Genomic DNA, 26,727 nt, shown 5'->3' with positions numbered 1-26,727 from the left:
ATTATTTTTGTATATTTACTATTTTAATTACCCAGACTAATAATATCACTGAGCTCTGTAGTTATCACTCAAGTTTATTTTTTTCTTATCAAACAATATTTTAAAGATTGTTTTATTTGATGTTGCCTGCTTAGCTTTTTAAAAGCTTATCATGTAAATCATTATATAATAATTATTACATATTTACATATATAATTATATACTAATTATGTATATAATTATATGTAGTTATATGTGAATTTCATAATAATTTATAATATATAATTATATAATTATTGTGATTATAATATATAATTGCAAAGTTGAATTATATAATTCAACTTCATAGCATTTAAAATTTATTTGAATTTATTTTACCTTTTTGTCTTCATTATGTTTTTATCCTTAGCCTCCAAAAAAATGCTATTTACTTCCAGCACAATGTTACACTTATTTTAATGTCTACTTTTACCATTAAAATAATATTTAGATATTTATCTACCTATCTCTGGCTTATAAGTTACATTTCTTCTCCTGACTTAATATCAAGCAAGCATAATAAGCAACAGGATCAATTCTGAAGTAAATCTCTCTCTTGCATTTAGTTCCATGACAATTGCTTTAGGTTCTTATTCTGTAACTTCTACTCTAGAGACTAAATCCTACCTCATAAAATTATAGTCTAAGAAATGTTAAGTACCTGAGAATTCTTGCATCCTGTTTCTGGGTAGGATAGGTGGAGAATAGAAGGAAATTAAATTAAAAGTAGAAAAGTTGAATTTCAATTTTAATATAACAATTCCAACCGCCAAACCACAATGGGGCGCTCTGGAGTTTCTAGTCTAAGGGATTTGCTTTTGATTGCTATTGCCACTGCACAGGCAGATAGTGTGCAAGCTGTCAAATTTCAGCTGTGAAAATATTATAAGGACCAAAAAAATTAGCTCACTCATAAACTATTTGTTAAGCAACTACTATACGTCAGATACATACTTATATCTATTAAGCTAAGAACTAGAAAGTCACAAGGAGCATCCAAGCCAGAAATCGAGGACACAGAGGTTAAAATGCTTTAATAGACTGCAAATGTGTTTTTGTCCCAGTTCGCACCAGCAAGCAGCTTTACTGGCCATTTGCAGCTATCTAGGAAGCACGCCGTCAGGCAGTATTCGACTCCTTTCTGCGAATATTTGAAATGTACAACTACAAGTTGATAGTGTGTGATTTCAACTGGCTAGAGGCCTAATTAGTAGCTGTGCAAATTCGAAGGCAATTAAATTACTATTTAACATTTGGCCCAACATGAATAATTTGAATTTATAACATCTGTACTAGACTTGCTCTCTTAAATTGTCGTCTTCAAAATTAAAACTTAATTTCGAAGAGGAATTTTAAGTTCAAAAAATTCACATATCATGTAAAATGTGAAGACCAAAGACTGAACAGTGAAAATTATTTTAGAAGATGAAAGGCAGAGAATCTTCTTTCATTTTACATTCTTTTTTTACATTAATTCCCTGAGATACCATATGCGAAAAGAGAGGTACACCAGGGTCTTGGTGCTGCAATGCAATTTTTGCGTCTTTAGGCGAGTTAATTCAAGTCTACCAACTTTTGTGTCTCCATTTTATTTTTGTTATTTTAGTTTTATTGAGATATATTTGCCATATAAAATTGTAAGATAGTTAAATTATAGATGGTGGTGATTCGATATATACTGTGAAAGAATTATCCCCATATAGTTAATTAACATACCCATCACCGTATGTATGTATGTATGTATGTATTTGTTTATTCATTTATTCATTTACTTATTATTTACTTTGGTGAGGGCATTGGTTCTACTCTTTTAGCAAATTTTAATTATATAATACAATGTTATCAACTATAGTCACATTTCAAAAGCAAAAATAGTTCCTGCTCTGATTTTAAAGAATTTTGTTAGAATGAATGGGTATAAAAGCATTTAGCAAATTGTACAGTGCTAAACAAATCTTAGATGTTATTAATATTTTTTTATGACAGAAAGATAAGTCTTGAGTCTTTCAGGAACTAGATCAGAAATCTAGTTGTCCTAATTAATTATTCTTTTTTTTAAAAAAAAAAAAAGTTCTACATCATGACTGTATATCAAATTAGAAAACCATCAGTTTTAGAGATTACCATCGCTCTAATAAGTAACTTTGTTGTATCTTTACTCTTTAATAGAGTCTGTAGAAAATAATGTAAAATATTACTCCTTACATGCACAGAACAAAGACCACACATGTAAACACTTGTGTTTTGACAAAAGACCCATTTGGTGTTGTGGTTTTATCACAAGATTACATACAAAGACTTAATTTCTAAGTTGAAAGTAATATAATATTTTAAAGAAAAATCAATTGCTTTATTCATTTTGTCCCCATTGAAGTCTTCAATTTGAAAGCATGCTGATAAAGCTTTATACTGAATATAAACTGTTATAAGCAAAGTTAAATGATAAATATCCAATTTCCAACAACTGCTTTTTGGCTTTCTACACTGTTTCTTACATGAGCTAATTAATATCTATGAAATAATATATAACAGCATTAGGCTAAAGCATCCTAATTTCAGGCAGATAAAGAAACCAAAATGATTCTGCTCCAAATCTACATCAGTCGTTCATGCAGACTAGGACGTGCAACACTACTAAACTATATTTCAATTTTATGTTGTGTAGCACTGGAAAGAAAAAAGGTGGTGTTACTGAAAGAACATCTGAGCATAAAACAGAGGCCAGGCCTGAGTCTCTTAGGGCTCCGGATGTAAACACCATCAACAGAAATATTGACACAAAAGATCAAGCTTAACATTCAAAGTAAATTGACTGAGAATGCAGAAAATTTGACAGATGACTTAGCAGCAGTCAATAATACTAACAACGAGGATTTATACTTGTTACAGCTGAGGTTGTGAAGCACCGCTGTGGGAAGCTGTAAGTAGTCCATTGGTCTGGAACCTGGAACAGAATTTTGTATTCTCAGACTTAGAGAGTGGAGGTCCATCTTCTATGGAAGGTGAATTCTAAAGTTTTCACCTGAGGTGAAAATTAGGTAGCATCATAGTTGCCTTAAAAAGGTAGCAGTTTGGTGTAGACATTTCATCTCTCTTGAATGCCCATCGTCTTCCATTTTCATCAAGCAATATAATAGATTCTGGTACATTGGGTGAGCACTAGATGAGGTAGTTGGCTTTCTGGGCCATGTTGTTTAAAAATAAAATATACCTAGCATAGTATTCTTGAGGATTGCCTTCTTTTGGGGATTGAGAACTCATTAAAAGTAAAATATATCCTAACTGTAAATTTCATGCTTATTCCATATTATTGCCCACCCATTTAATTGTGATCGCTCACACCAATTAAATAATTTTAAACTTACATTTTAATTATAAAGTATTGTTTCACTCCACCCTTCCCCTCCTTCCCTGTAGAGCAGAGATGTCAAGCAGAGATAGTTAAATGCAACACTTGATTTAATCATCCAGCCAGCCAGCCAAGTAATAAGTACTTGATTTAAGTACTTACCATGTGCCAGATATTGTCCTTGGGAGACTCATAGTCTTGGGGAAAGATTACTAATTTAAAAAATCATTATAGAAACATGATTAGTACCCAAATAGGAATATGGACAAGGTGTTATAAGCACATGGAGAAAGAATCACCGAATTTCTACAGTAACCTTTGTGCTAAGTCCTGGCCAAAGGAGCACAGGAAGCTTGGAATGAGCATAGCATCGAGGATAGTTTGACAAGATTAAAATGTAGTGTGTGGATGAGAAGCTAGAGTTAAAGCTTGAAAACTCTCAAAGGCCAGACTGGTGTGTTAGACAGAGTAGTTTAGATTTTGTTCTACAGGGTTTTTAGCAGAGGAATGATGACAGTTGTCTTTTAAGAGGATCTTTTTTGATTTGAGATGCATGATAATTGCCATCCCATTTGCATATATTAATATATTAGGCCCAACCTCCCAGCAGAGCAACCTGAAGGCATAAGTAGCACAGGGGCCTTGCTCCCTCTTGATGCTTCGCCACTGCACAAACATACAAGTTGATATAATGTGCTCTCCTCTCTTGTCCTCCCTGGTGACAGGATAGGATGGTCAGCAGATGGCCATGCTTCCTCATAGTAAACCACAAATGAGAAAGCTAGAAATTAAGAGAGTTTTTCACAGCTGATTACTTTTTACAAATAACTGCCTCAAGACATAATATCATGCCGTACAATTTGCCTGTTTAAAGTATACGATTCAGTGTTTTTTAGCATATTCACAGAAGTTGTACACTCATCGCCACAATGTTAGAACCCCTCCCCCCCCCCAAAAAAAAATCTTATACCCACTAGTGGTCACTTTCCCTTACTTCCCCCCTCTCCTTGCAATCACTAATAAACTTTCTGTAGGTTCATCTATGCCAGATATTTAATAAAAATGAAACCACATAATGTCTAGTATTTTGTTACTGATTACTTTTACTTAACATAATGTTTTCGAAGTTCATTCATAATGTGTCATGCATCATGACTTCATTTCTCTTTAGGGCAGAATATCCATTATATAGATATACCACACTTTATTTTCTCTTTCATCAGATGATGGATGGTTAGATTTTCCTCTTGCGAGGTATCATGAACAGTGCTGCTGTAAACATTTGTGTGCAAGCTTTGGTGTGAACACGTTTTTTCTTTCTTTTAGGTATGTGGGCAATTGGGTAGGATGAGAAATGCTGTTATGTGATAACTCCATGGTTCCTCCTTTTGAGGAACTTATTAAAATGTTTTCTAAACTGGCTGTACCAACTTAATAGCTATTAAGTTTGAGACTATTTATTTGCAGCTACCAAGTTAAAAATTGTATTTAAAGCTTCCATAGGTTGATACTCTTAGCAGGTAGGTTTCTCATAAAATTAACTGAAAAGAAAACAAAAACCTAGATGCATTTTTAGTCAATGATGCTGTTTCTGTTTAAAAAAAGAAAAGTATAAGCAAAATATAACTATTAACTAATCCTAATAATTTGTATTTTTTCTAATTTACATTTTTTCCTAATAATTTGTATTTTTTTGTATTTTTACCTGTGGTTTAACCAGAGAGCCTTAATCTATTTCTAAACACTGAGTCACTCTTCTTAGGTTGTACAGAGCTACTGGATACTTAAGAGTTCAAATTTTCCTAGTCTTTGTTCTTGTGTTACTAGCTTTTATCTTAATCTCTTTTTCAGTTACTTAAAGATTTTGTTTGTTTGTTTTTTTCCTCCAAGAGTTTCAGAAACTGTTTTCTGGACTATATGATCTCTTTCTTCCTGACCTAGCATAATGGGGGAGAGGGGGAGAAAAAGCATGGTAATAATTCCTTGATGTGATTCCTGACCTAGCTCCCCAAATGCAGAAAATAATTTTCCACATATGCCCTATCTAATTTAGCAATTGGCCTTTCGTAATGGAAGGGCTAGTGAAGAAATTATCTGTGTATAATTCTCAAGTTAACTTAATAATCACTTTTTTTAGAAACTGTATCTTACAGATGAGTTTTTATAATCATCCTATTTCTCAGAGCATCATATTATTTTAGAGCTGGGAGGGACTTCAGAAATCATGTAATGAGGTTCCTCATTTTTAAAAAATCATAACTACCTTTCTTAAATCACCTAATCACACTTGAAGGAGGTAGAAATTTTAGAAATAAGAAATTTTCACATAAATGCAATCACACACAGATGTTGGGCCTTTCTCTGGCTTTTCCTATTATTATCCATTCTTCCTTTCCAAGTGTCATTTCATTTCCTCGTTTTTTTTTTTTTTCCCATTCATTCATTTACTGAAGAAATATTTATTGAGAATCTATTATATTTCAGATACAGCATTAGATGCTAAGGATCACCAGAGAACAAAACAAATAAAAACCCCTACCCTTGTAGGGTTTGCATTTCACTGGAGGGAGACTGATAATAAACAACACTCAGATTGTTATATATTTCATAGCATATTTGAATGTGATAAATTCTGAGGAGTAAAAGAAAGTAGGATAGAGAAAGGGGAATTACAGGCATTGCTGGAGGGATACAATTTTATCCAGGGTAAGGTAAAGCCTCACTGGGAATATGATACAGATGTAAAAATGGAGAGAGGATGAGTCATTTGACTGAGGAAGAGTATTCTGGATAGATGAAATAGCAAACTCACAGTTTCTAAGGTGAGAGTATCCTTGGAATGCTTGAAGAAGAGCAAAAAGTTCAGTGTGCTGTGGTTGTTACAGATAGAATAAAGGGAGAGTAGAAAAAGGTAAAGTCAGATAGATAATGGAGGACCAGACCACATAGGGCCTCTGGCTATCGCAAGGACATCAGTTTTAAAAACAAAACGAAATTATAGAAATAAAATTTACATAACATAATCCACTATTTTAACCATTTTAAAGTATACAATTAGCGGGTTTTAGTATATTCCCAATGTCATGAAGCCAATACACTACCTAATTCCAGAATATTTCCATCACCACCAGGAAAAAACCCCGTACATCCAAATGTCCCCTTTCCCCCATTCTCTGGCAACCACTAATATACTTTCTGTCTCTATGGATTTGGCTCTTTTGGTAAATGGAATCATACATATGTGGTCTTTTGTGACTGACTTCTTTCACTTAGCACAACACTTTCAAAATTCATCTGCTTTGTAACATGTATTGATAATTCATTTCTTTATATGGCTTGATAATATTTCATTTACGGACATACCACATTTGTATATCTATTTATTAGTTGATAGACATTTGGGTACACTTCTAAGTATACACACAAGACAAATATTTCATTTGTCTTGTGTGTATACTTAGAAGTGTAATTGCTGAGTTGTATGTTGACCCTATATTTAATCTTTTGAGAAACTACAAAACTTTTTCACAGTCACTGCATCCTATCATATCTTCCACCAGCAATGTATGGGGATTCCAGTTTCTCCACATCCTTGCTAATACTTGACATTTTCTAACCCCCCCCCCCACTATTATTTCAGCTATCCGAGTGAGTGTGAAATGGTATCTCATTGTGGTTTTGATCCGCATTTCTCTAATGACTAATGGTGTTGAACATCTCTCCTGTATGTATTGGCCATTTGTATATCTTATTTGGAGAAATGTCTATTCGGATAATCTGTCCACTTTTTAATTGGGTTGTTTATCTTTTTATTGTTGAGCTGTAAGAGTTATTTTTATTTTCTAAACACTAGCAGCTTTATGATTTGCAAATATCTTCCATTATGTAGATTTTTTATCACTTTTTTGACACCCAGGAGTTTTTAATTTTGAAGTTAAACTTATGTTTTTCTTTTGTTCCTGTGCTTTTAATATCATTTTTAAAAAACCAATGTTTAATCCAAGCTCACATATTTTTAACTGTTTCCTTTTTATAATTTGGCTCTTATGTATAGATTGTTGTTTTATAATTTGGCTCTTATGAATAGATTGTTGATTTATTTTGAGAAGCCTATGATATGAGACAGGGCTCCAACTTTATTCACCACCATTTGTTTGTCTATCTCACTGTATTGTTTTGAGGATAAAAAACAGAAATATCTTAAAAAATTATCTGAAAACTAACAGTGACTAAACAAGTGTTGGGCATTGCTGTTACTTGAGTCTTAAATTTGTTACACATTTGTTTAATTTTCTAATTGTTTAGGTTTACCTTTAAAAGGAATGCACTATTAAATCTATTAACTGATTCATGTAACAGTAATGATGCTGAGAATTAAAGACCTTTAAAATTAGATAGTAGCTGGGTTATTGGACTAACTAGAGAGACCTACTCTGTATCATGCAAAATTTTAAATAACAAAAAATATTGAGGTAGAAAAATAGTTGAAAAAGCAGTCTTTCATTTGAGTGATGCATCATCTATTATTTTGAATATATTATATAATATATATCTTGCAAAATCAGCTATAGACTTCTTTGGCATTTACCATTCATTTATATGTTGCAGTGATATACACATCATATCTGGTGGCAGCTTTTGCATTAGCATCTCGGAAATCTTAACAGATAGATCCCCCAACAGAAATAGAGCATCTGTGATGATAGGACTTTCAAAGATTGAAAGAGAAGAATTTCATCGAAATCTTATTGATTAGTTCATTACATTGATCCATCTGGGCTGACTGATAAAAATATTCTTTAAGAGGAAAAGCTCACTAAAGCTTCTTTCCTATAGTATCTTTCCTATAGTATCTTCTTTCCTATAGTAATTTAAAAAGGCAAATAAGACACTTGTCTCCCTAACTCTTCTTATCTCTTGTTTTTTTTTTTCTTTCTAGTTCTCTCTTGGGGGAAAAAAAAAAGCAAATACAAATAATTTCTATCTCATTCACATCTATTCAACTTAATTAAACTTTCAATCTGAGGAAATATGTATTAACCCAGACTGACAAGTCAGCAGAGAAGAGACTTTTATTGGCTTTGGAATTGTATTTTGAATGTTAAGTTATAATGAAATTTTACTGAAGTGCTACATAAAAGCAAATGACCACTACAATTATGGCATTGCAGCACTAAAGATAAACATAAATAAAGATAAATATCAAGGGAAAATAAAAATGTGTGAAAATAAAATAGATTATTTTTTTCAATGAATAAGCAGTTTTGAAGAATTCCCCCAACACTTAGAATTATCTGTGCCCTTAAATTTTCTGGTGGATTTATTTTTGCCTTAAATTCAATTTTGATTTTAAGAGCATTGTATTTTTATAAAGCTAGGCCTAAGCATCAATGCTCTCTGGAGGAACTTCTAAGAAAAGATGGTATCACTGAACTAGATCATACAATTCACCCCTGTTAGCTGACTTGCCTGATTCTTGGTCATTTTTCCCTCCCCCAAGCCAATCTGGAAAGTTTTTATTTGCTGTCTCTAGAAATATCCTCAGTGAAGGGCAGCTTATAGGTGCAAATTGAAATATCAAAGGGAGAAATACATATATTAGTGTGTTTGTTTATTTGTTTGTTTGCTTATATTATTTTGTTTTTGTTGAGGTAGAGAATAGGTGAGTTGAGCCAAAGAGCAAGAAAGAAAAGCGCTTGAACCCTAGCCCTGTACTTGCCTTTCCTACCTGTTCATACCAGTTGCCTGCAGTGTGATCCAGGGGCATAAAGCCCAAAGTCTCTAAACACACAGTTACCATCTCTTGCTTTGTCTCTTCTCCCCTTCTTTGGGAGGCTCAGGCAGTGGCCACGAGTACTCTTTTTTCAATAAAACCATGACGGGGCTGTCTAAAAGGTAAGGCTTTCAGGCTAAAAATAACCTGACATGGTCACCACCTTGTCTGCTTACCATAGTCTTAAGCCATGACCTCAAATACCCCAGGGCTGTTTCTTCACACCCAGTTGCCTTCTGGCTCTGACTTCTCCCCCCAGCCCTGTGGATTGGCTGTCATGACCTGGCTGTGATCTTGACTCCTTGGCAACAGCCTTTCAAGTGCCAGGCTCAGATGTGGTCTGCCTTGCACACTCTCTATCCACTCAGACTTTTCACTCTGCGTATCCAGCCCTGGACTGCTAGCACTCTAGGCTTGGCTTCCTCCCTGAGCTAGAGGAGGCTGCCAGAAAGGATGTGAACAAAACTAGTCACACATTGCAGTGAGGCTTTTCCATTTCTGGAGAAACATCATCAAAAGTCTAATATTGATTTAAAACAGGTTTACAGAAAACAGGATACACAAAAAAGAAAATCTATACCAAGAAAATTAATTTTTTTTAACATGATCTATAAAGCAAAGTGGTTTACTCAAAGTGCTTGCTTTTAATTTTAACTTTACAGTTTGGTTTTGGTTAAAAGTAGAAATAGTGATCATTAAAACAGCTATACAAATATGTATCCTAAATAAAATAATGATTATTTTCTAAGACTTAACTAAGAATTATATTTTAAAATTAGTTTATCTAAATTAATAATGAAATTTCAGAACTATATTAGAATGTCTCTAATATAGTATTTAGATTTGACTCATGAAATAGATCCCAAATAGTGAAATGGAACAGCAGTGCTATCATTTTTTAGAAGTCGGGTTGCATGGGGCTAGGTTCCTATTCTTTTATAGCTATAAAAATATTTAGCATTCCACAGGATCAGAATGACCAGTATTAACCATCAGAGATAAAACAAATTTATTTTGAAATTAATTCTCAGGTGGCATAACCTCTAACATAGATCTTCCTTAAAAATATATCTTTAAGTATTAAGTTAAGTATTGGTTAATAGAGCTAACCAAGAAGAACTTTTTTTTTTTTCCTGCGTATATACTCAAAATAAGTAATCAGGTTTGAAGCTGTTTAAATTATACTGAAATAACTAGTCTCTTAATTGAGGGCCAAGGAAAACCAAAATGATTATTCTTCATCATTTAGACAAAAGAGTGATTGACATAATTTTTTTAGTGTCTCAGTTAGTGTTTTGGAGAAATGATGATACAATTATACTAAATGTATTCTCAAAAACAAAAAGAAAACATGATATGGAGGATTTTTGTACAGGAGGCAGTCTATTGTAGCTTAGAGTTTCTGGAACAGTGTGATAGTTATGGAAATAATAGGAGAGAGAATTTTATATCTGAAATTTCATGATAATCTGTTTTGTATGGTTTCTGCAGATTAAAAGGGAGTCTTACCATTTTAGAAATAGGTCTGTTGGATTCACTGAGAGGCATTTGCTCCAAAATTTTATTAGTTTCCAAGCAGTTCTATTAATTTTTCAGCAGCCAACCTTTCAGTAAGTAATGAGTAGAATTCTGATTTCTCCTGTTCTACTTCGATGTGTACATTTTTCCTAATTTTTATGTGTCCTCCAAGTCTTAAAAATCTTGGCTGAAGTACATTAACGTTACATGGAAACAGCTACTTTGAGGATAAAAATTCTACCAAAATGTGATTGCATTATGTGATAACTTCCCTCTGTACTCCGTTCTGCCGAGAGGAAAATCATAATAAATTGCTGTTTGGAGTGAAATGACTGGTAGTTTGGTTCTTGAGACAACACAGTTTATAGTTTAAATGGAATGCTTAGCAGTTGTTGAAATGTCATTATTTAAATACACACACACACACACAAACACACACACACATATATATATATACATATATATGCGTATATGTATATTTCTCAATTATTTTAAAAGCCCTCTCTTTTTCTGTATTTCTGTCATCTTTGCCAACCATTGCCCATAATTTATCCAGTGGCACTACTTCCTAAAAACTGGTGCCTTAAAATTTGAAAAATAAGTTTTTAATCTAGATGTCTGAGTGTAACATATCAGTTACATCATTGTATCTTTCTGGTGATTTAAATGTTTTCTGCATATATATCTATGAGACACTTATATTGTAATGAAAACTGCTAAGTAACTCTTACATATACAATAAAATGCCTGAGATCATATGGAACAATGTTCTAAATTATATCCACACTAAATATTTTATCATCGTGCCATCCATTATGAGAGTTTGTTTTCTTTTCTTCGAGACAGCTCTAAGGTACAAAAACACTTGAAGAGCTGACAATCGTTACTTCCTTTTTATTATGTGGGCTGTCCAACAGCATTCTACAGCAAGGATTTGTATGCTAAATGGCGTGGCGTGACTCTCTCCACATTCTCAGTTCTCTACACTTTCTGAATTCACTTGTCAGAAGGCGCGCTCTCCCTCACTTTGTGTTCAATTTTAATTAGTAAAAGAATTCAAGATTCATGATTTACGATGTCATAAACCTTAGTGGTTAGATATTATGGAAGTTAAGGACACAAGCCAAACCCTTACTTTTAAGCTAAAGCATTTGACTAAAGAAGACTGTTGCTATAAACAAATAAACTACCAGGGGTTTTCACTGAAAAACCATGCCTAGACTTTTCCCCAGATTTCAAATCTGATTTTTCAAAACACAAGTCTTCTCATTAATGAAACGGCAACTGTTACTGTGGCATGCAACACTTTTTCCCTCTGAAGGTTCTTGGAACAGGAGGACTATCATTTATAGATTCGAACAGACTTTTTCTTCTGCCTTTCTGAGGGGAGAAAAAAAAAAAACACCTTTCCATTAGAACCCTAAAAAGTTCATTTCCTAATCTAGTGGCATCCAAGTCGCTTAAAATAGCCTCGAAATAACATTTCTTTTGTCTTCTCCTTTCTGTCCTTTTTGAAATATTTATCATGAAGTTCACATATTCTAACAAAACAAGTTAGTGCTGATCCCGTGTATGTCCAGTGGCCAGACCTACTCAATTAACTCTCAAGGCCTAGCGGTCTTGCTTTGTGATTAACTTAGCTTTGAATTGATTTGCTTTGGATTAATTTACTCTTGGAAGGGATGCACAGACTTTCTGTGAGCAACATAGGAAACAAATTTCCTTGGAAATGTAAACTCTAATTTAGGGAGAGAAGACTATATTCTTACAAAAGAATCCCTAGTTTCACTGCTAAATGGGAGGGTAAGGAAGCGCCTTAGTTATTTATTTTTGCTTCAGATCTGAATGTTTCTCTATCCTCCCTAGTTTTCATTACATATATCTCTAAAAAATGTACTTTACAATAGAAATATTCATTGCTTGCTTAGGTAGTATTTAAAATGTTTTTTAAAGAGTCGTTTCATAATTTATTCTAAATTCCCCCTTAGGGTGATCGACTTGTCCTGGCTTGCCAGAAACGTGCCCTGTTTTAGTACTGAAAGTTCCATGTCTCGGGAACAATCTTAGTCACAGACAAAACAGGACAGTAACCACCCGATCTCTCTTTTCCCTTTTTGACTTTCAGGACTTTCTGTTTAAGTGACATTACAGCTCTAAAGATGAGTTAAGCTAAAGCAGAAACTAATTGGCAGATCTGTCAGTGGTGGCTGTTGAAGTGTTGGCCTCAGACCCGCCCCAGCAGCAACATCACCTGGGTACATGTTGGACTTGCAGATATTCAGACCCCAGTGCAGACCAAGGAATCATAAACGCTGGGGGTGGGAATCAACAGTCTGTGCTTTATCAATCTCCCTCCTCCAAGTGGTTGTGATGTATATGAAAGTTTGGAAACCACTGGTTTACAGTTACAGTGTTATTTCTGATTCACAAAAGTTTCCAATTTCTTGGCCTCATCTTTGTTGGATGGTGTGAGAGCCAAAAGAGCAGAGAAAAAAAAAAATGCATGAAAGAAAAAGTTTTAAAAATTCTAAGATGAAAATGATTAAGGATGAAAACTTAGGCTAGCAGATCAGAGATTGCTATTTATACTGCTGTGCCAGTTTTCAGTCTAGCACCTCGTGGGGATGTAACCTCGACTTTTTGAAGAAAAGCAAATGCCTAACAACAAATTTGTTGATACTAAGCTCTATGTTTATCAACTATAAAATAACTAGCAAGTTCTGTTCTGGTTGTGTTACAGAGTATATTTGTATATACTATAGAAGTAGGGAGTATAATCCACATAGACTTTCAGAAAATGGAACTTTAACATGATAAGACATTAGAGATTCCTCAAGTGACTGTTATCAACCAAGAACATCCCTAGAATATTGTGAACCCTTCCAGGTGGCTAACAAGAGATGCCAAGGCATCTGCACTAGAATGAGTGCTTTCTGTGGACTTGAAAGAAAAGAACAAGGGCAAATTATTTGGCGAAGAGAAAAAATAAGACTAGTTGTAATCAGTGTATCTCTCCTTAAAAAAGAGACCTTGCCTTCTGGGAGAGATTAAGTCAGGTCACGTGACCTGAACCATTATGGAAATGAGCAGTGTTTGGAGCTCAGGTACAGAGTCCCTAGAGCACCTTTCAAAACTGGCAGCTCACATAAAAAACAGAGATTTGGGGCCCACACAGGATTTCTCTCTCTCTCTCTCTCTCTCTCTCTCTCTCTCTCTCTCTCTCTCACTCTCTCTCTCTCTCTCGCTCTCTCACACACACACACACACACACAGTTTCTGAAACTTCAAATTTGGAAATTTTATATAAAACTTTTGGCTTTTATCAAAATAATAATCAAAACATCTGGTAAAATTGGACCCAAATGTCTAAAATGACAGGAACTAACTAGAGTGATTTAATGAACTACCTCTTTTGTGTGGAGCTCTATGTTCTCCAGTTTGTAATATAGGATCTGACGCATGAGGGTTCAATCAGGCCCACCCCAAAGGTTTTAGAGCCAAGACAAGAATACGGATCGAGACCATATGCCACATGGCTAAATATTTACAAATTATACCTCAGGTTTCACTAGTAGCTCCACCACCTAAGAGTGTCTTTTTGACCTGGAGAATAAGGAATTGACTCACTCAACTCAGCCCTGAGTCCTACCAAGTGGCAATACAAATTTTCAGGGACAGGGAAGAAGCTGTTCCCAAAGTCAGGACATTTGGGTGATGACTGAACCCACCCAAATCAGGTGGATTCAGAATTTCCAGGCACTTTGAAGTACTGTCTATACCAATGAAGCAGAGGGGAAGGACTTTGTGTGCTTATATTGTGAATTGCACTGTTTCAGTCATTTAAATCTGCCTTTTCCTGTTGTGTGTGTATGTGAGTGTGTGTGTGTGTGTGTGAGAGAGAGAGAGAGAGAGAGTATTGCCTAGTTTTATACCTTCTTTTACTTGGTGAAATCTCAATTCAAACCAAAGAGGTCCATTTGGAGGTCAAGGACATTTTGGAGGTGTCAGGTTTGAAGAGATCAGCTGTGGTTGGCCAATCGTTGGATCCTTCTAACTCCCAAGGGGACTGATCAATTCCTGCTAAGGCCTTTGTGCTTCAGGAACCTCTGATCTTCCTCCTGTCTGGCCTGATTCTCCTGCCCCCTCCTCCTTCTCATTAGCTTCACTCTCAGTTGCTTGGCCCAAGTCAAGCCTTCTTTGATCTGGTCTTAATCATTATCATCTTCTAAGGATTTTTGCAACCATACGTTTTGGTGATTTGAGGTAGCCAAGTTTGAGCAAGCCAACTTCCTTCTTTGATTTCCATGTAGAGGCTGTGATCTCCTACCCCTCAACATACATAGCCACACATGCACACACATAGACATATACGCACAGAGAGACACACATACACACACAAACACACTCAAACTTGTGAACATTCAGACTCTATACTCTGACCTTTGGGGCACCCAGTTCAGCTCTTACATTTCTTTCCTATAATCCCCATTTGCTCAATTGGTTATTAAACTCTCTAAAAACTTTTTTTATGAGATCAAAAGACACAAAGTAGACTTTTATTTCAGTGGCTTGTTATATGTAGAGCCTTCAAAAGTCCAGAGCCCAATGCAGGAACTATTTCTGCTTGGATCTAAGAGCATCGTAATATGCTTAATAAATGTTGGTTAAATTAAATAAAATCCATAGGAAAGAAACCACCAGTAATAATTTTTAAAAACTTGCGGGGGTTTTGTGTCATGAAACCTCAAAATGTCAGCATGGTTAAGGAAGCAGCTGTTCTGCACGCTTGCTAGCTAGCCTCGGTGAGACTTAAATCCACACAGGAAAGAAGAAAATAAATAGTATATAATTCTGAGTCTTCAGTCTACAGGAAACATGATGAGCATCTCTGGGTCATAATATTAATTCCTGTTACCTAGGAGAAAACTTAAATAATACAACTCTGGGTCTCCCAATTGGGTTATGAGGTTTGTAACTGGGAGAATAAATTTCTTACCCAGACCATGTCACTTGGCTGCTATATTTTATTATTTGGAATTCACATTGTAAGTATTTTATGGAATCTTCTTGCTTTGTAAATTTTTTAAGAAGAATTTACAGTATTTTTAGATAAGGATGAGACCCACAAATGGACCACTCTGAATACTGTCAGGTTTCCTTTCATTCTCAACTAAGGTCCCATTCTCAAAGTATAAACAGCCTGTTTTAATGCCAAAGCCAAATTGTGACAGTTGCAATAATGAATATTTGTTACTAAGCACTGGCAGTAGCACAGGAATGGCACAGAAATCACAGAAATGCAAACCCAAATCGTCTCAAACCTTTCTCTTCCCACTGAACCACTGTTGTTATTTTTAGCTCCCTCTCACATATATTGTTCCTAGGGGGTTGTTGGTTGAATAGTGCAAAGAAATCTGAATCTGCCTTGGGGAAACATTAAGAAAAGCAAATTATATTTCTAGTTTCTAATCTTAAAAAAAAAAAAAGGGAAGAAAGAAAAAGGTGCAGTAAGGAAGGTCTGTGGTTTACTTACCATTTTGCACAAGAGGTTATTTGAGAGCTGTAGGTTTTTCTTTCTCCCCACCTCCTAAATGGATTCCAGCAACTTAATACTTTAGCGTAAATGGATGATAGGACATACATAATCGACTCTAGTTTGGACCTTGCCTAGTTTCTTTTAAAGTCAAATTTTTAGGATGTGATTTTCAAACACATGTAATAAATCATGACCACCTTGCATTAACTGGAGGGGGCATAGTCAGCTTTTTTATGAAAAAATAAAAATTTAGCATTAAAAAATAAATGAAGAGCGTGTGCTTCTGAGCCAGACTGAGTTTGAATCATTGAACTACAGCTGGCAGCTCTGGCATGAGGCAAGTTCCCAAATCTCTCCATAACTCAATTTATTCTATAAGATGGGGATGAAAATGGTATGCCCTCTAAGGTTTTTACGAAGATTGAATGTGTTAATACCTGTAAATACTTTAAAAGTGCTCCACAATCATTATCTATAACTGTTCTTCATTCATTCATTCGTTTTCTTTTCAATAAATATTTATCGAGTGCTTTTTCATGCCAAGTATAAGTGCAAGGATATAGCAATGACCAAAACTGATTAAAGATTAAGTTTATTATTATTTCAAGTCATTATAGGATGTCTCATAAACCACTTTAGTACACGATGGATGTTTGTTGTCCTTCTCATCTTTAGTGGCTTAATATAGAACCTCACACAAAATAGCCACTTAATAAATGTTGATAGAATGAAATTTGAATATATAAGTCAATGCAATGCAGTATAAGAAGCCCTGTATTTTGAATTGCAATGTCAAGTCTCAGTTTCTCCCCTAGAGCATTATGTGACCTTGAGAAATTGACTGAAATTTCCTGATCAAAAAATTCAGAAATTCCTAATCAAAAAATTAAGAAAACTATACTATAGCTTCTGACTATGATTCTACAAAGTAACTGAAATTATATGCTATTCGTTGACTGGTTATAATTCTGTTTTTTCTTAAATTTAATAACCTTTTGATTTTAGAATAGTTTTAGATTTATGGAAAAGGTGCAAGAATATTACAGAGGGTTCCCATATACCCCACACCCAGTTTCCCTTATTGTTAACATGTCACATTATCATGGTACATTTGTCAAAACTAATGAACCGGTCCTTTTCTTATCTTTCTTTCTTTCTCAGACTTCCTTGTTTTGATGACCTTGACAGTTTTGAGGACTCTTGGTCAGAAATTTTGTAGAATGCCTTTAAATTTAGGTTTATTTTTTTGCTTTTATTATGGTAAGACAAGAGTTATGAGTTTTGGGGAGGAAGGTTGCAGAGGTAATCATCATTCCATCATATTAAGTGTATATGCTTTTAACATGATCACTGTTTTAAGATTCTGTTTTAATGAGTGCATAAAAATTATATATAATTGCTAATTTAACATACCATAATAAGGAAAATATCCCTGCTATAGGCAATTTTCTATTCAATTTATAAAATAGTTGTTTCTTTTTGAATATGGCATAATCTCAAAATATAGTTAACTTTTTTCATTTAAAAAAGTCCCCTTCACCACTTATAAATGAAAAGTAAATGAAAAATCCATGTCTTATTACAAATTAGTAGTAGTCCTACCTTTATGGACTCAAGATCTATATATTAAATTTAAGATGAAAAATATAACTGTATTTCTTTCAAATTTACTGCAAACTGATAATAACAGATCTATGCTCAGCTATGTGGTCTAAAGGATGCAACAAAGAAGCCTGGAAGTCAAGCATTTTGATACTAATTCCCCTAAGCCTGTCTCATGCAAGCAACTTGCCTTAAGAAATGTTAATACCTGACTAAACCTTAGGCATGGAGAATCTGATGTCTCTAATCTTGTGGAGTCTTTGGGATAAATGTACATTATCCTCTAGTGTTTGGAAAGACACTAATGTAGCTGTTTCAGAGACTGGAAGATCTATAGTTTTGTTTATTCTATACTTTTGTTATGAATTTCACAAAGTTGATTTAAGAGTGCTATGATCTATGCTCTGTACAATTTTTAGATCAAGACATAAAATAAACATAGTCAATCCAGAAGAAAATTTGTTAGAAGTAGGGTATTACTAGGAATGTCTTTACTTAGATTTTAATGAAATAATACCCATAGTATCACACTGTTGCTCTAGCATGTAGCCACACTAAACTTAAATATCTCTGTATATATAAGTGTCACTCCAAATACATCTGATCATGAGAAAAATTTAGTAGTTTTAACCAACTGGTATTTGGGATCTATCTATGGAGAATCACTGTGTTGGACAATGATATCATTTTCTATTTATTTACTTATTTTTTTGAACATTTTATTTATTCATTTATTTTTAACATTTTATTTTTCCCCATCCCTTCTTCCCCTTCCCTTATGGAAACCAATAGTCCATTGTCTATGGCATGAGTCTCTGTCATGTTCATTTGTTCCTTTTTTTTATTTTTTAAAATCCATGATTTTTTCATTACATGAAGCACTTTGCCCTGGCTCACCATATAGTACTTGTGTGACTTTAACTCTGAAATTTCCTCATTTGTATAAGTTTGCATGAAGGTTAAATGAAATTATGTCTATATAAAGCACTTAGCAAATTAACTGGCCATTTTTCATTTATTCACAGACACATATGCATATACTTTCAAACAATCATTTCAGGTTTGTTGAGAGTAATGAACAGCTACTATACTATCTCAAAGCAGTCATTGTATTTTGTGCTGTATCTAGGTTCTTAGAAATATTTTCTGGCTATTATCTGATATTTTAACTTTAATCAGATAGTGTATTAAGCAAGTAAAAACTAATCAGAAAATGGACCTCTCAGTGTTGAAAGGAGTAAATAAACTCTGGGGTGGGGGAAAATTATATTACAGTCATTTTTATTTATTTTTTTCTAAGTATGAGAAACTGATTTTTTTTTTTTACATGGATGCTGGATAATTCTTCATGACACTGAAGGAGGCTTATTTGATGATCTTAACAGCTAAAATAAGTGATTAAAAAGTGTGTGAAGTGTTAGGTAAAGAAAATGATATCCAGATAATTGTTTTATACAACAAGACGTCATTTCTCTTCTTATTGACTAGTGTTTCTGATGCCATATTTTGGAAAGAAGCTATAATCGATCTCACCTATATTCCCACCTCTGTATCTGAATCAAAGAGGATATCAAAGTTAAAAGGAATCCTGGAACTGAAATCAAATCTTGGTAGTATGAGCTTTACAAGAAGTAAGAGTTTATGAGGACAACATTTCATTGCAGGCAGACCATTGTCCTTTATAGTCACCGGCCACTCCATTTTTCAGTGTGGCATTAGGTAGTGACCACTGCAGCATATGGAATGAGAAACAGTTGCTGGAGAGACAGCCTGGGAATATTTTGAGTAAGAGGTTAAGAATCAGCCAGCCAGGAGGCAGAGTAAGTAGTATAAGAGTAAAAAGAATATGAGTATAGAGCTCATTTGCAGTTTGTTGTTGGATATACAAACATTTGTTGACATCGTGATAATTTTTTTTTTTTTTTTTTGGTATATTTGGAATGAAAGCTATGTATACCTACATGAAGTTAGGGTAAGATTGTTTCACTATAGAGGTTGATCGCTCCAGATTTAGAATCAAACTTTGGAGTGGGGTGCGGGAGTTGTAGGGTTATTATATGTCAACACTTTATTGGTCATCAAACTCTTGGAACCATTTGACATTAACATGGTATGACAGATCTGTGAATTCCTTGTAAAGAGTGGCCATTGGTGTTTGAATACTATGTCACAAACTCCCAGAACACAGCCTGGTACAGAGCATGCATTTACTAAATATGCCATATTGGAATTCCTCGTATTTGTATATTGATAATTTTTGTACCTGGTATTGAATATACAACTCTTTGTCAATAGGGCAATGATTTCCTAAACTGTTGATCTAGACAAAGCAATATATTGTCAGGGTTCCATTTTTTTTTTCTTTTTCTTTTGTACACTGTGTACAAAAGAATCAGTACTTATTTTTATAATTATAGCAAATAATGTAGAAGGAAAATAGACCAGTAATAAGTAAAAATAAAATATCTTAAAAGTATTCTCTATTTTATTTTTTAAAAGCCATCTGTGTAGAAATATATGTATTACAAGGTATTATACAATGTAAACATTATTTTACTACAGCCATATGTTAACAAGAGGACATTGTGGGTATGTTTATTTACCCTCTTGATAGTCGCTCTTATATTAGCAGAATGTAATATTAGTGATACATCTCCAAATAGGGAAAGATAATACCACTGTTTTTCCCTTTTTTTTTTTTTCTTGTGCTGTTTTGAATGCAGACAGTACCACAGGGACACCAGCAATATCAACGACAACTGTGGAAATTCGCAAAAGCAGTGTTATGACAACTGAGATCACCTCTAAAGTGGAAAAAAGCCCCACGACAGCCACTGGCAATAGCTCATGTCCTTCTGCAGAGACTGAGGAAGAAAAGGCAAAGCGGCTCCTTTACTGTTCCCTATGCAAGGTTGCTGTCAATTCGGCCTCACAGCTGGAGGCACACAACAGTGGTGAGATGCAGCACTTTCTTTTCTGTCTTAGCAGCTCTGCAATTATCTTCTTCTGAATAGATTAGATCTTTTGTATCAGGGGAAGAGGAGATGGCAGAAAACTGACAATGATTACGTGGAATTCATTAACCATTAAAAAATAAAAATGACATGCAAAGTGTGATTTACATGAGGACAAGGGAGGGTTTCCGGGGCTTCTGTGCTGTGTTGTGTATGTGTTTGTGTCAATGGATGTGTGTGTGCATTATTAAACATTAGAAGGTAAAGTAAAATATAATGCTGAAGTATAACTTTTGCACTTATTTGATTTCTAAGTTCCTAAGTACTTCCACACATTTGCTTCTAAATGAAGTTTTCTAAAGTCGTACGAATAATACAGTTGCAAAATTTGGTCGCATAACTCTGTGTACTTTTGGTTAAAACCTCCCTATTAGGTTTTTGTTTTGTTTTGTTTTGTTTTGTTTTATGGTAGATAATGTGTTTGGGCTAAATCCATATGACCTGGACAATTAAACTTAAAAAAGTGCTTGTCATGATCTTTACATGTAATATTTTACTCTTTCTGACAACATAGATAATATTCCTCTTGTTCGATTGAGGCTCAGTGAAGGCACATGATGACTTAAGTGACTGAGTCATGATTCAAATGCAGGTCTTGCTAATGTAAATACTAAATGTTAATATATTATAACAGAAAATACTAAACAATAATATATCATGATATATGATAAGCCAAGATAAAATGGTTTCTCGATATATTTTTATTTATATGTTATATATCTATATCAAGGTATTATATATCTGTATCTATCTTTAGCATATCTATCTACATATATATCTAGATACACATAATAGTATATTTATTTGTTTGTTTATATCCTGCCTGAGATTTTAGCCAGCTCTTTGGCCCAAGTTCAATTTTTCTCTGAAACACTCAGTTCATTGCCAGGATTCTGTCATCAATTACAGTAGAAAAAGAATAATTTGTGAATTATACCTTGAGTTAATATTGTAGCTGTATGTTGACCAAGTCATTGACCAATCAATGTGCTGCCTTAGTAATATTCAAATATTGACTTGAAAGCTTTAAGGGAGTAATTTCAGATGGAGAACAACCTCTTCAGCACATACTTTGCTGCTGCATGCAACATTAGTTGTAGTCATAGAGAGTTCATGTGTCCAGTGGCCCTGTCAGAATCTATGCCATGTAGCTTTGTCTTGTGTTTATCCTTACAATATATTCTTCCTGGATGCAAGATAATTGGAGAGCATACATATTGCTAGAAGTCAATTTATTTCTTAAGAATTCTTGATCATTTTACATGGGGACTAAGAAACACTTTTATTTGGGGGCAGGGCACAAACCATATCCTTTAAGGCTAGAGTTAATTTATCAAGAATTTGGATATCTTTCTTGAATTCTTATCAGAAACATCTGCTTAAGAAGCAAAAAGGAATTATTTGATTATATTACATCAGGTCAACAATTTTCATATTACAATCCTGTGGTCATCTCTACTTTGTGTGCCAGAATTATTTATGGGGTTCTAAAAACATATTCACCCATGGTGCCTTACATAATATATGTGTATATTCATATATTTTATATGAATATAAAACATGTTCATATGTTATAAATACATTTATATTTATTTAAATATATTGTAACTATATATATTTGTGTATACATATTTATATATATATTTATGTATATACATTTATATATTTTGTGTGTGTGTGTGCATGCGTGTGTGTGTGTGTGTGTGTGTGTGTGTGTGTATTTCTTATATCCAGAGATTCTGATTACTTATGTATTCAGGACCTGGGAAGCTATAATGTTTGGAAAATTTTTTTTAAAACCTCAAAAGTGTTATCTAGTCAGAACTTGGAACTACTATAACCATCTCATTCAAGAGTTTAGATGGTGAATGTGGTTTTACCCACACTTGAATCCCTTTATGGGGGTGTCCCTTTCAAACTTTCAATTAGTCGGGGGACTGCAGCCACTCCCCTTCCCTCCAACCTGCTTTGTGGGTTTCCTTATCCCTGTATTTCCCGTCTAATAGCAGAGATCTTTTTCCAGGATCCAGGCATAATGCTCATTTTAGGACTCACCCTATACTTGTATGAGCCAGCAGTGCCAGAACTAGAGGTGGCAAAGGAAAAAGAAAAGATATACAACTAGATGTTCTAGGACCCCCTTCGTGCACCATTTTTGAGATCCAGATTTAGCCCCGTTATTTGTAACTGCAATAGCGTTGGGAGACTAAGTGAATCTGGGACTTCCTCTAAATATAGATGAAGGTAAATGCAGTCTTTCCTGTATCCAGACAGCATCTTGCATCTTTCCCTTAGGGTGTGATGTGGAGGAACCCATGAGGTGAGTGTAAAGTATAGAGGTTCTATATCATGCTCGCTCTCCTGTCAGGAGTAGGAATGGTAGTCATAGGGTTATTGTGTTGTGTTTTAGTTTTGGTTTCATCAGAAGCAGAATATAAGACCAGGATTTGAGGGCACATAGTTTTTAGGGGAAGTGAAAGAAAACAGTTAAGAGACTGGGAAAAGGAAGCAGGGAAGAGATGGCAGCCAGCGTTGGGTATATCACTTATCCAGTTGCTAACATGGGCAACTGGAATTCACCAAACAAAACCTGTAAGCCACATGGCTGACACTCTATTTGACTATTTTAAACACAAAATTTTCAAGTATTCACATAGAGTAACAGAATTGAATCAATTCAATACTGTTTCTTCATCTTTACGATCACTATGCTATCATTGTTTATTTATAATCTATTGTTCACATTAAAAAATGTATAATACCACGAGGGTTGAATGCATGAACTACAGCCTTTGTGAGCTCAAAGAATTTTGAAATGTTTTGAACTTACTAATGAAACAAAAGCTTATGGCCAAATTCATATGTGTTGTGGGCTGACTGTATAATGGAGAGTTCTACAAATTAATTTCCATGTATCATATGACTGACGTTCATTATAGAATAAGTAATAAAATATGCTAATTTAATCTATATGAAATCTTAACAGTAACCATATCAGTTATTTAGAATACACATTAACAAAATATTTTTAGGGAACATTCCTTTATCACTGACATTTTAGAGTTGCCAGTTCATGGTGCTAATCCATTTAGGTATTGTTTTCTAGTTCTCTTTAATGTACACTCATTACCTGCACTTAGAGCGGCCACATTCACTACCTCCCCCTTAGTACTGCACTGCCCCCTACATTCACCCTCACCCCTCTAATATAACTCTAGGACTTCTAAGCTTTCTTCTAAGCCTGATATTAGGAAACCACTATTAAGATTGGACTGTGTTATACAGAGAACCAGGTTCGAATGCCAATTTTGAACAGAAGCAACCAGGATGCAGGGTGGGGAAATGTGTTCTTTGCATCTGAATTGTAATTCAATTATTTTTTTCTTTTTATTTTCCTTTCGGAAGCACATTATATACATAAAGTAAGGCCTGTAGCACTGAATAGAATTATGCATTTATGGTCTGCTCATGGGAAGCCAATGACCTTTCAAACATGTTTTTATTTTAATCTTGGAAAATGCATTCTTAATCATAACTAAATTTGGGATACAACTTCCATCAAACACTCCCTGTGGTGTGGTTCAGTAGATGAACTAGAAGTGACGAGATTTAGTTTTTACCTCAAATGGCAGATAACTTTTCTGTGTGAGCCTGGGTATGCCAGTTGTCCTCTTTGGGTCAGTCTCTTTCTGTCTCTGTCTGTCTGTCTGTCTGTCTGTCTCTCTCTTTCTCTCTCTCTCTCAAGAATCTTTTAAGGATCAAATATTATAGCATGATTATTAGTATAACCACAGCTTTGTGTTTCATTTTCTTTCTCCTTTTTGTTTTCACAAATGTGTATGTAACCATTCAAAGTTGCAATTAATTGACTTATATTCCATAAAATTAGAATACAGAATTTGAATAGGGGTGTTACTGCTTTGCTTTTTTAGAATTTGGGGAGAGAATTCTCTTTCCTGAGTGTATGAGCAGGATTCAAAAAAAAAACAGTCTAAGAATGCTTAAAACTCCTCAAGGACATGTGGTTTTCAAGAGATATGAGTCTTTTGTATCTATATGTTATAGATACAGATATTACAAAAGATGTTTTGGTTTTTCTTTAAAACGCCCCCCCCCCCAAAAAAAAAACATCCTACTAGGTTTGCTTTGCTTAGCTAATTATGACAATTGCCTCTATATAATGGGGGGGGGGACAAAAAACCTTGCAATGTTTTGTAGTTAATACTCATTACTAATTTGGGCAGATTTGGGGGGAGGGGCTAATGACTTAAAAGGGAAATATTTGATAATTTTCACTAACCTCATTTTAGCTTTTCTGTCCCAAGACAGAGCTTATTCTATCCCTCACTAACTTTTAATATACAGAAAAAAAAAACAGTTATCAAAGGATGGCCTTTACTAAATTTTAAAATGTTTAGAGATTTTAATATCCTTAGAGATTTTTAGATTTTTGCCTAAACAAGAACAACAATGTTAAGAAGAAGAAAGAGAAGAAAATTGACTAAAATTTATCGGGCACATGGAAATACCAAAAAATAGTCTTTAAAACAATAAATGCACTTAATACATTTTAATAGAACAGATTTTTTTTTCATAGCTAAGGACATTGCAGGACAAAAAAAAAATATAAACCATACAGCTAATAGAAGCGAATTCTGACTTACATCATTCCACAGCCTGAAGTTATAACTCTCTTTATAAATATGTGTTCACTGAACTTTATTAATATCTAATACTTCCGTTAATCTTTGCTGATCACCTACTATATGTTAGGCACTGATAATATGAATATGAGCAAAACTCAAGAGTTGCCTTTAAGAATCTCATGTCTATTCTATATTCAAGAATAGAATATGTAAAGACTAGTTTCATCAAGAGATCTGTCATTGCATTGTTCAAGTGAAAAACTAATTTAAGCCAGTCAGCTGTGGCCAATGTTCATGTCCTTATTATTATTAAGGCTCAAAAATTATCTGCCACTCCTAGTCAGCATCTTCTATGATCATGGTAAGACTTCAATTTGATTGAAAATAAAGATAGAAACTCTCTTATCACAGTTCTGCTATTGTGCCTTCTATAAACTTTCTACAAATAAAAAAAAAAAAATTCAGCCTTATACCTCCCTCTGTTCCATGTGACAATTTAAGGCATATTTGAGTACTGGAGCTATACTATCTAATATGGTAACCGCCAGCCTTGGGTGGCTATTTACATTTAAATTAATTACAAATTCAGTTTCACAGTTGCAGTAGCCTCATTTCAAGTGTTCGAGAGCCACGTATGACTAATGGCCACCAAATTGGACTGTACGGATATGGAACATTTCCATTATCACAGAAGTTTCTATCAGACAGTGCGTTAGTGCTATAATTCATAAATAACATGTTTGGGGAGTTGGAATATACAGTATGTGCTGCAATAAAAATAATTTGTGCATACCTGTGACCACTCGAGGTTTAGTTATTTCCATTTGATGGCATCTCACTGCACACAACAACCAGGAGTAACTTCAGAGTTGTATCAAGATGCGTTTTCGCTTGGCGTATTTTTATATGACTGTTCTTGTTAAAAGTGGTTGCACATGCAAACCAAATGGAATATTCAACCTATGTTATTTTTATTACTCATGCCTATTATAAAGTCATAGTTGTTTAGAATGTTTTAGGAAGTTTACACCTGAAAATGTGTCACTACTGGGGAAATGCAGCTTGAAGGTGAGAGGTGTGCAGATTTTAAAATTTTATGTTCACTTTAAATGCTCTTTGAATTTTCTACTAAAAGCATGTTTTACTGCCATCAAAAATAATTTTTAAAAAATTAAAAATAGAATTAGTTTATACAGAAAGTAAACAAAAACATTGCTTTTATAAATAAGATAACATTTCTTTTATACTGTGAAACTGTCTCTAATTCGTCT

At 34.2% G+C, this 26,727-nt stretch overlaps 1 protein-coding gene across 3 annotated transcripts in view; it reads left to right on the top strand.

Moving 5' to 3' along the window:
• Positions 1–26,727, top strand: part of ZNF385D (zinc finger protein 385D) — a 721,959-nt gene that overhangs the window by 675,234 nt on the left and 19,998 nt on the right. For all 3 annotated transcript variants that reach the window (XM_016158249.2, XM_016158250.2, XM_016158248.2), the window contains one exon: positions 20,520–20,750. In XM_016158249.2, coding sequence (XP_016013735.2) covers positions 20,520–20,750 — 231 coding nt within the window. The remainder of the gene's footprint in view (positions 1–20,519; positions 20,751–26,727) is intronic.

This window comes from Rousettus aegyptiacus, unplaced genomic scaffold (assembly GCF_014176215.1).
Source record: "Rousettus aegyptiacus isolate mRouAeg1 unplaced genomic scaffold, mRouAeg1.p scaffold_m13_p_4, whole genome shotgun sequence".
Taxonomy (NCBI): domain Eukaryota; kingdom Metazoa; phylum Chordata; class Mammalia; order Chiroptera; family Pteropodidae; genus Rousettus; species Rousettus aegyptiacus.
Note: the sequence above shows the minus strand (reverse complement) of the source record. Positions and strands in the feature narration are given on the sequence as shown.